This window comes from Amborella trichopoda, chromosome 3, assembly GCF_054954075.1.
Source record: "Amborella trichopoda isolate Santa Cruz 75 chromosome 3, AtrichopodaSantaCruz75HAP2 v2.0, whole genome shotgun sequence".
In the NCBI taxonomy this organism is placed as follows: Eukaryota; Viridiplantae; Streptophyta; class Magnoliopsida; order Amborellales; family Amborellaceae; genus Amborella; species Amborella trichopoda.
The window spans coordinates 56,525,469-56,536,034 of NC_142338.1; the positions used below are offsets into that span (position 1 = coordinate 56,525,469).

The 10,566-nt window shown below is 37.3% G+C and overlaps 1 protein-coding gene across 2 annotated transcripts; it reads right to left on the reverse strand.

Annotated features, from left to right (window-relative positions):
- Nucleotides 1-2,420: 2,420 nt before the first annotated feature.
- LOC148782990 (pentatricopeptide repeat-containing protein At5g44230-like) lies at nt 2,421-9,306 on the reverse strand. 2 transcript variants are annotated; one of them, XM_088861586.1, is made up of 3 exons: nt 8,945-9,306; nt 8,699-8,804; nt 2,421-5,748 (listed from the first exon to the last, which is right to left on the reverse strand). In XM_088861586.1, exon 3 carries the CDS (start codon nt 4,808-4,810, stop codon nt 2,870-2,872), a length of 1,941 nt encoding a protein of 646 aa, XP_088717712.1. In that variant the 5' UTR covers nt 4,811-5,748; nt 8,699-8,804; nt 8,945-9,306; the 3' UTR covers nt 2,421-2,869. The 2 variants fall into 2 exon arrangements, with proteins under 2 accessions (XP_088717712.1, XP_088717711.1); XM_088861585.1 differs by having other exon boundaries at nt 2,421-5,754.
- Between the last annotated feature and the right edge of the window lie 1,260 nt (nt 9,307-10,566).

Below are 10,566 nucleotides of genomic sequence, written 5' to 3' on the forward strand. Positions count from 1 at the left end.
GCTCCTTGCTGGATTTATCTCAACTTGAATTATGATAATAAACATGAGGAAGAAGAGAACCACATTTAGGGAAAGAGGACAAGAAGCTAAAAGAACTGGGCCAGTCTATGTCCTTTCGTGTTTATTTGATCCCTTAATCTCAAACCCTTGGGCCCTATGTGACCCCAACCACCATCGTAGAACATGTGGCTTCTAATGGTGTGTTCTGTAGCACGGACTTTGCCGACGTAGCATGGGCATTGATGTGGAGACCATTGAAACACATGAGCATGACTTCAAAAAATCTTAGCATGCATGTCCTAAACTGTGATCCATGCTACATGGCAAACAACAGTTTTCTAAAATCGGAATCAGGCACCGACTCAGTAGGAGTTCAATTCGATTTTCCAATCAGATTCGTACGATTTCCGAGTCGGACAAGTGATTTTTGAAACACTGGGTCAGAGGAACCCAAGTGCCCATGGTGATGCTAGCATGAGAAGGACTTATACTGCCAATGGTTATGATGAGGGCCCAAACTGCCTATGCCCATGTTGGTGGGTAGGCATTATGCATGGCATAGCATATGAATGGACGGTCCTGATTGATTCCCTGAGGATAACATTGAACATCTAGCTCAATTTGCTTGTACTGCCAATGCAAGACTTGTGGGGCAAGAGTAAAATCAATGCACGTTGATTGATAAAACAGAGGGGCAAGGAGCCAAAGTCACAAGATGTTTAATGATTAATTTTTAACCTCTTTTACCAATTGGTGAAAAGTTTTCAAAGCTCTAAATGGAATTTGAGGATTATAAAAGTATTATTAGAGTTGAATGGTGTAGTTGATATCATAGAGTGAACGACCAAGTTTCAAAATGCGCTATTTTCAAGGTACACTCATTTAACGTCTCTCACCCATTAAAGTAATGTTTTGAAGTTCAATAATTTCCCTTTATTTTTGGGTTTGACCATAATCCTTAATGTCCATGAACAGTAAAAAATTCAAGATCACCAAAGAAAAGGAGAATTATATAACTAACGGGAAAATAGTGAACAAGAGCAGTGATTTAAAAAATGTCGGATCGATACGGAATCGCTTGGTCCGCCCCGTGCCGATTATGACCATGTATAGGAAATCGTCTGGATCTAGAAGAGAACCAGCGATTTGCTATAGTAAAAATGTAGATCCATCAATTCAAACCAGTTTTTGGCCAGTTCGAGCTTTTTTTTACAGGTTCACTATTTTTTTCTCACAGTAAAATAGCGATCTGGACCGCCGATTCATACGGTTTTTTTGATGCCCGATCCAGTTTTTAAATTATCGGACAGGAGTAATAATGTGATGATTGTCCGAGAGCTCAAGGAATAAAGGAAAAAGGAGAGGTTTGTATAAGGTTGTTGCCTTGCACACCATGAATTGATGCCAAAAGATGCTATTTAAGTCCTAAAAATCCCTATGGTTCTCATATCTGTTTTCATATCTAATTATATCTAAGTATGAAATTTAAAGCTTTAAATATTTTACAGATTAAGCATATCTATAAACACTTGAAAATTTTAAAAATAGACGATCTTGATAATACATTACAAGATACACTGTTCGAGGACTTGAAATCTTTTTTTTTACATAGCATTAGGACAGCCTTTTCTACTAAGATTTTGAGGTGCGCCTTATTTCTATAGTAAAATGTTGACACCTCATATAAACTTTTCCCCAAGAAAACATATGGAGAAAAGATAGGCATTGAGATGGTATTACCCCATCACTGGAACAGGCTTTTCAGCTTGCCTGGCAGCTCTCTCTTAAGAGAGAAATTTATAAGGGAAATAAATTGCATTAGTAGCCGATGATACATATTTTCAACCATAGATACTAATTGCACTTATAAGTTAACCAGCCAAAATGTTAAAAAATGATATATTTAGGTAATTCAAAAGTGGCACTTGGAAAGTTCAACTCTCAAACCGCCAAAAATACAACAAAGATATATTTAAGTAATTCAAAAGTTGGACTTTAGAAACACCTATAACACACACAAAAGACACTAAATGTTGGGCCATTCAAAAGTAGGTGCAATTCAAAAGTCAAAATTTCAAACCGCCAAAAAAACAAAAAAAGCGTTAGACGGAAGTTCAATTTTCAACCACCTATTACATTCATTTTTTCTTTTTCTTTTTTTTTCTTGTCTTTTCATGGCTTTAAAATTGGACTTTCAAAATGTACAATACATATTTGGGGCAATCAAATATTTGAGCCACTACATTTATAACCCATTCCAAGTTAGTGGGCTATCACCAGAACTTGCACAAGCAAAGCTTTCTCCAAAAATTTGGAGATGGATTCTGCCTAAACAAAATTAAGAGAAAAAGAAAATTAATTCTCAGGCCCATTAAATTTCCATACTCAGCTTCATGGTTTTTAGATGAATACTGTTCAGGTAATGGCAATGCAGATTCACCTCAATAATTTTTAATGGCAAATACACTTGGTTTCAGACAGTTCGGTTCCCCTCTTGTTGTAAACTTCAAGCCTTAGCAATTCAGATTACAAAACTTAGAGAGATCAGCAAACGTGGACTCCCCTCAATAAAAATGAACTAGGGTTACATTTGGTGCAGTCTGTATGATGTAGTTTCTCACTGTAGCCAGTTTGAAATACCAAACAAAGTCATCAATCTCATTTCCGAATGGTTGCATCTCTCCAAGCAAATTCTCCACATCTTCAAAGCCCGAGTCCTGGTTCTTTTTCATAATGAGTTCATTCACCGCAGTTTCCAAATCTCTATCCAAGTGTAAAGCTTACTCTTATTCATTCTTCTGTGAGAGAAGGGGGTGTGATCAGACCAGTTGGATCTCTCTCTGTTTGTCTTGTTTCCAGTTTGAAATGACTAAATTAAATCATCAATCCCATGCCCAATCAGCATCATCTCGCCAAGCAATCCCTCCAAGACTTCATAGATTGAGTTAGAGTCTGGGTGTCTTCTATCTTCCATAATGAACTCATGAACACAAGAGTTCACCTCTATCCAACTGCAACCACGATTTTTCCTCACTCCCCGTTCCCTTCTCATTGCTCTCAATTTAGATACATTCTCCCATTGGTTCTTGGCTGCATAGACATTGGATAAAAGCACATAGTTCCCTGAGTTATCAGGCTCAATCTTAAAGAGATGCTTTGCTGCAACTTCAGCCAATTCCACATTGCAATGAACTCGACAGGCAGCTAGCATGGCCCCCCAAATACTCGAACCAGGCTCAAAAGGCATGGTTTCTATAAGCTCCAGAACTTCACGAAGGCAACCAGCTCTACCAAGAAGATCAACCATACAAGCATAGTGCCTCTCTGATGGCCTGATGCCATAGTCTTTGCTCATAGATTCAAACTGCTTCTTTCCTTCTTCTATGAGGGCAGAATGACTACAAGCACTCAAAACGCCCATAAAAGTAACACCATCTGGTCTGAACCCATTCTCCAACATCCTATAAAATAACCCTAGAGCTTCCTCACCCTTGCCATGGTTAGCGAAAGCTGTAATCATGGCACTGTAACAAACAACATCTTTATCCCGAGCTTCTTTGAATATTCTATAAGCTTTATCCACAGCCCCACACTTTGCGTACATATCTATCATGCTAGTAACCATCTGAGGAGAAAGTTCTGTTTTAGCTATTTGATTTATGTGTTTTTGTATGATCTTCTCACCTGTTTCAAGAATTCCAAGCTGTGAACACGCAGAGATGGCCCCCAAAATGCAGGTCTCATCTGGTTCAATACCCATTTGCTCAAATCTCCAAAACAAATCCAAAGCCTGAATTGGTGCGCCATTGTGTGCAAAACCAGAGATCATGACTGTCCATGAAATCAAATTCTTTTCAGGCATTTGCTCAAAAAACAACACTGCAGAACCTAAGTCCCCAATCTTCATGAAACCATCAACCATCATGGTCCACGAGGCCACATTCTTCTTAGGCATCTGATCAAAGAGCACTCGAGCTCGACACATCTCTCCAAACTGACAAAGCCCACGAATCATGAGATTCCATGACCCAATATCCTTTTGGGGCATCAGTTCAAATAGATATTGAGCGGCCACGATCTCTCCATAAGCCAAATACCCCTCAATCATGACCCTCCATGATGCTGGGTCCCTCTCCCCCATCCGATCAAACAAAGTCCGTGCCTCCACCAAGTCTCCAACCCTCAAATACCCACCAATTATAGATGTCCAAGAGATTGAATTCCTCTCTGGCATCTCCTCGAAGAGCTTCCGAGCAATCCCTACCTCCCCTTGACCACTGTACCCAGCTATAATGGAATTCCATGAAACCAAATCTCTTTCATCCATTTCATCAAACACTTCTCTAGCCAAATCCAAACGCCCACACTTGGCATACGCATCAACGAGCCCATTTTGCAAGAGGATCCAAGACTCAAAACCCAATTTCTCAACATGGGTGTGGAGGGACAGGCACGATCGAGGGTCCAAATTTAGGGCAGAGGCCTTTAGCAGAGATGAAAGGGTAAATTCAAGGGGTCGGGCTTGGTGGGCCAGCATTGATTGAAAGAGGACAAAGGCATGTTTAGGTAGGTTGGAGCAGACTTGGGCATGGATTGCAGAGGTCCAAAGGAAGGCATTAGGATTTGGGTCATGGCTGAGGGCCCTTTCGGCATGTTGGGCTAGACCAAGGCGAGCACAGGTGCGAATTAGGGCATTAAGAAGGTGAGGAAGAGAGAGTAGCCCTGAGATAAGGAGGTGGGCATGGGCTTGGTGGAGTTGTTTGGGGTGGCAGCAATGGTGGAGAAGGTCAAGGCAACGGTTGACTACCATTGGAGGGAGAACCCAACGGCTAGTTACTTTGGGTTTGAAAACTGTGAAGGGTCAGTTCTAGAAATGCCCGGAGTTTTCTTGGAAGTATCTAAAATGTCCTTTGGCCAAGAGGACTTCCGTGTGGGGGAGATATTTGGAGGGAGATCACAGTGGGAGCTTTTCTAGTTTGAATCAAATATTTTAGTGGTGGGAGATCCCAACGGCTAGTCATTTTCAGTTTGAATTTCGAAAAGGGACACCTTTGGAAATGCCCTTGTTGTTTAGGAAGTATCTGAAATGCCCCTGGACTGAAGCACCTGACCAAAGTTTGTGGCAATAGAGAAGAGAGATGCGTGTGAAGGGGGTGGTTTGAAGATAAGGTAGTTTTGGAAATGACACTCTTTTCCATGAATTTTCTGAAATGTCCTCTAAAGAGGTGGTTTTGGAAATGCCACTGGTTTTTGCAAAAAAATTGTAAATAACGTGACATGTGATGTGTACGAAAGCACAGCTCTAGGCTTGGTGGTTAGAGTGGTTGAAACCACAACATCACGCCAAGGGTTCCAAACCACCGTTCCTTTCCTTTTTTTGGGAAAAAAAAGAAAGGTAAAAAACAGTAACATGTAAGACAGTCAAACAGCCAGAATCAGAACCATCATATACATTAAGGTAAATTGATCTTAAATAAACAATCTCAACTTAAAATTGGTGTGCAAAGCGTTGAATAACCAAGAATAGATGAAGTATGGGAGAGAAATTAAGGGTCACTGGTCTCCCTTGCTTTTTAGAAGGATGAATGACATTTATTCACGATAAAACATTTCCGAGCATCTTTAACCCCACCTTTGGTCCCCATTTTGCTCGCTGTTCATACTGAAGCGAAGATACATAAAACCTCATTGGCACAGTTCAATAATCCCCAAATTGTGAACTGACGTAGAAAAGACAAATCTTTCCTTCTGATGCTGCTCAAAATAAAGTCGGTATCACAATTGAAGTCAAGAAAATAAATATATAAAGAGCATCTCAACAAAAGAAAAGCAACTAAAGTGTAAACTCATGAAACATATGATAAGAAACATGACACCATCAAATATAAAGTATTTTGATGAAGTGAAATGTATGCCATCAATTTGTACGTATCAGTAACTTAATTAAATGTTTGACAGTGTCATCCATGATATAAGAAAAACGCATAACCACATAAGAGAGAAGTACAGTAACTTATGAGTAAATGCAGCTGGATCTAATGGTTCTTGAAATGTCACGTACATCTTCATCTCTCCAAAAAATTGGTAAGGCCTCCATTACCCACACCATAAGAATATTCAGCAATTCCTCGTTTTATTGAACGCAAACAAATATAGGGCCATTTGAAGTTTATTTACTTAAAATAAAAATCAATTAAGTAATTTAGGTAAACATATGCACATGGGCAATGTTACATAGACATGCACATTGGTGTCTGACATGGACAAAGGCCCCCCAAAAGGAAATCATGCATCCACTATGAGCACTTCCTCAAGATATATATATATATATATATATATATATATATATATATATATATATATATATATATATAACACACACACACACATACATACACACTAAAATTCATTGACAATTCTATAGATGATTCCAATGTCTGTGTGCACGCATCTAAATTTTAGATCAACCTGAATGTACAGCTAATGACCACTCTTCACCCCATAAATTACATCAGTTAACCTTGTGCAGGCTTCATCCATGAGGAGGTGTACACTCATTCTTACCACTAAAGCAATGGACAATCATAGAACAAGGATTCATGAAGACTCAATTCCCAAAGACTCAATTCCCAAAGACATCAACAAATCCTCAAGCATTTAAGTAAGAAATAAACAATAACTTTTAAAAGAGGATTTTGTACTGGAAATTCAACCTGGAGAAGAAACACATAGTCACATAGAAAAAGGTGATGCTTAGACCTCATAAGGCACTGCAGATAAAAGCTCAGTTGGTTCGAAGGTCTCGGTTCAATATTACTCTATTGACCAAATTCTTAAACTTCGTTAAGCTGTTCTTCTTCTTCTTCTTCTATTTTTTTTTTTTTTTTATCAGTTACGTGTTTATTTTTAGGGGAATGTTTTCATGCAACGATTGTATAATAATATAATGCAACCACACTTCTAAACAACCATGTTTGTAGTATTTGTATCACCCCAAAAATTGCATATACCATCTCTTCATCCCAATAGTCAATTTCCAAAAAAAAAAAAATTGAATTTGCATCATAGATATGGTTAAAATGAGTCTCCTCCAATAATGAATCTAGACCATCCATTTGATCAATTTCAAAATCTAGGCCTTTACGAACTCAAAGCCTTTTTTTTTCTTTTTCAACATTGTTCATCTAATGATAACAAAGCTATTTAAAAAATCTGAAAAGAAAAAAAATCCTTCTAAGGCCTAGATCTAACCACCTTAACAAAATGGACGGCTTATGCTGAATGGGCTAAACTAACACTTTCTAGGGAGCATTTTCGAATTTTTTTTTTTTGGTGATTGTTCAATGGAATGAAAAGAGTGTATATTTAAAAATTGGGATCAAACAAATGGCACTAAGATGGGTTTTGAAGGTCGTTGCATTATATTACTATACAACCGTTGCATGAAATCACTCCCCTTATTTTTATAACTTAAAAGAGTAAAAGTGGTAACAATATTGAGGACATGATCGGGATGTCACAAAATTTCTGTGGACAAAATATTCAAGCTTTCCTGATTAAGAAATGCTTAAGAAAGGTATGACTTCCCTTGGGAAGTTAAAGGTTGCATTGTCAATTTATCTTAGTGGCCACCAAAAAACCCTTGTAAAGATAAGGCTAATATTTTGTCTTCACACTATAAATCGAGAATAATTGTTCAAAATATCTAAGGGGATTACAATGCCAGTCCTCCAACCCTCCACCCCCAAAAAATAACAAGAACGAAAAATGATGAAATCACAAAACAGATCAAAATGCTTCTTTGTCAGGATATGTGTTGATCTGTGAATGGAAAGAAAAAAGTAACTTTGTTAAATGGATAGATACTCAGAGGGCATAATCAAGCGCTTCCACACTTGATTAACAACTAAACATCATATCCTTGCACCTTATTGTTGTCTTAAATAGCAAAACCAGAACATATTGTTACTTCTCAAGTTTGTCATAAAGATTTCTTACTCTTTGTCAACCAACGTCACCCATGGTTCTCTATGTTAATATGCCGTTTATAGCTCCCAATGTCCATGAGTGAAGCCCCAAAAAGGTTCAGTCCAATTAAGTCAATCTAACATCAACAATTTGATCATGTGGAAAAAAAGTAAAAGATAACATTTCACAATTCGAACAAAATAAAGATGAAAGGCAAATGCACCAATTGAATTAAATTCAATAGCTCCCTTTGAAGAAAACTAGATCGAAGCCAACAATTCAATTAAAGTAAATAGTGATACGAAATGTGAGTTCCATTAAACCGAGTTGAAATCTAATTCAGTAATTCCAGAATATGTAACGATCCCATGTGGGTTAAGGGCCTAACTTTCCTCGTTCCCATCACCCAAGGTTTTTGGGGCATATTAGTTAGGTACCTAAAATCGCAATAAAGACTAAAAAGATATCGACAAATTTAATTTGTCTGAGAGTAAAATAATTCATGTCAATATCTGGATACAACCCCATATCAAGCCAAAAGTATCCAAAATCAAAATGAAGTTGGGGTGTTTAAGGGGTGAGGCTCAAGTACAAATACTAAGTAAGAGGCTCAAGTATAAATACAAGGTAAATACAAATAATGAGAACAAATGCTAACTAAAAGGTGGGTTTAAAATAAATAAGAGGATTTACAGCATGAGGAAACAAAAAGGAGAACGGGAACACTTGCCTCTCCTCCATTGCCAAAATCACCGGGCCGTATCCTTTTGATCTACTTCACATCTTCTAAGCGCAAACAATGACAAATTTTGCACGCAATAGGTACAATACAGTACCTGAGAATTAGGGTTATCGATCAGAACAAACATTTTGTTCTCAAAAGGGCTTTTTGAATAGAAATACAGATTAAATGACCTGAAACTAACTTCATAATAAAACATTGAGATTTTAGGGCTAATTCAGAGAACAAACTCACCATGATATGCAGAACCAACCTTCTGTATACCGAAAACCCTAATGTCTTGTTTCCAACTTGATATTCTATTCAAAGACTAGTAAAACCCCAGAGTTTGGCCTGCAAAACCAAATAAAGGAGTTCATGGAAAACAAACCTGGAAATCCATTTGGTAGGCAAAAACCATAAAATTATGAGAGCAGAAACGCAAGCATTTAAATTTTAGAAGGCGCCACGAAGCGCAGGTGCGCGCCCGCCCATGTCACGCTCCAGACTGTAGCGAGATGCGTTAGTAAAGCCAATGTCCAATATGTACCCGCGGGAGCATATAAACTTTAATGTAGAGATGATGGCGGGATCATAGAGCGAGAGATGGATGGCGTGGCAGAAACAAAAGGAAGTTCCATACGAAATCTTTTCTTAAAAAAAAAAAAAAAAAAAAAACTGTTAATCTTATACTATTGTACCAACTTGTACCTCAAAACTATGTCGAAAATAAAGTTTTCGAGTCATAAAGCCTTAGGATAATATGGAAATCTATTGTTGTTTGTAATTATGAATTTTAAAGTAATAAAAATAGTGCCAATCAAGCAGACCTACACACTTGAAGATCTTGAAAATGAATAATCTAGATAATGTATTAGAAGACGAAATATTTTTAAGATTAAAAATTCTATTTTTTCATGTCTATGAATCTCAAAGTCGAGATGATCGATTTGAGAGTTTTTTAACATAAAAACAACCTTTTCTAGTGGCTTTTTTAGGTGCACCATACCGTGTTGACTGACACCTTATGTAAACTTTTTGTTTTGTTTAAGGGTAACAAATATGCCTACATTGTAAACTATTTAATATTTTACTCTTTAGTAACCGTTCCAATTTTCAAGTGATGAGCATGGGTACGAGTATTTCGAAGTCAAATGAAAATAGACCTCTTTATAATAGAGATGAATGGTGTACAATGCCATAACATAAGCCCTAGGTTGGGGTTATTATGTGGAAGTCTTTCCAACAATTCGGACCTTCATAAAAAAACAAAAGCCCTAGGTTGGGGTTATTATCCGTGTTTTTTTTATAATTTTTTTCATAATAAAATATATATGTTTTGAGTACAAGAACACGAAGATTTAAATGGTACCAGTGCAATCCTTAGGCCTGATTTCTTTCGTGAAGTTCTAGAGTATGTGCCAAAGATTTCTTCTTTTCTAGGTAGGTCTTTAAGATGGGTAGGTCATGTCCCCAAAATTTCAAACCCTAACAACGCCAACAGCTAGGGCTTTGCCTGATGGAGCTAATGCACATTTTGCTCATGTGAGAGCACTCTAACATTTGAGTTTATGGAAGTAGAGACATGCCGGCGAATAATTTTCTTAAAAACTACCTCGTAATTAAATTTGGAAAGAGGGGCAAAATTGAAAAGTACTCCTCATAAATTCTAAGTGACATTCGATAGAATTTCTCAAATGAATATGAACCCTTTGAAATTAAATTTAAATAGTGACTAAATGTTGGGTAGTTCATCATTTAGGTGGGTTTGGATAAAATTCGCTTCTTTTTTCTTTGTTTATTAGTTGCAAAGATTTTAAGGGAATTTTTATTCATAGTATTATGTTTGGTACTTTGTGATCATGAATTTTAATGAG

Bases quoted from the DNA above. Each gene is read 5' to 3' on its own strand.
- LOC148782990 (XM_088861586.1), bottom strand. From the start codon at position 4,810: ATGGTAGTCAACCGTTGCCTTGACCTTCTCCACCATTGCTGCCACCCC.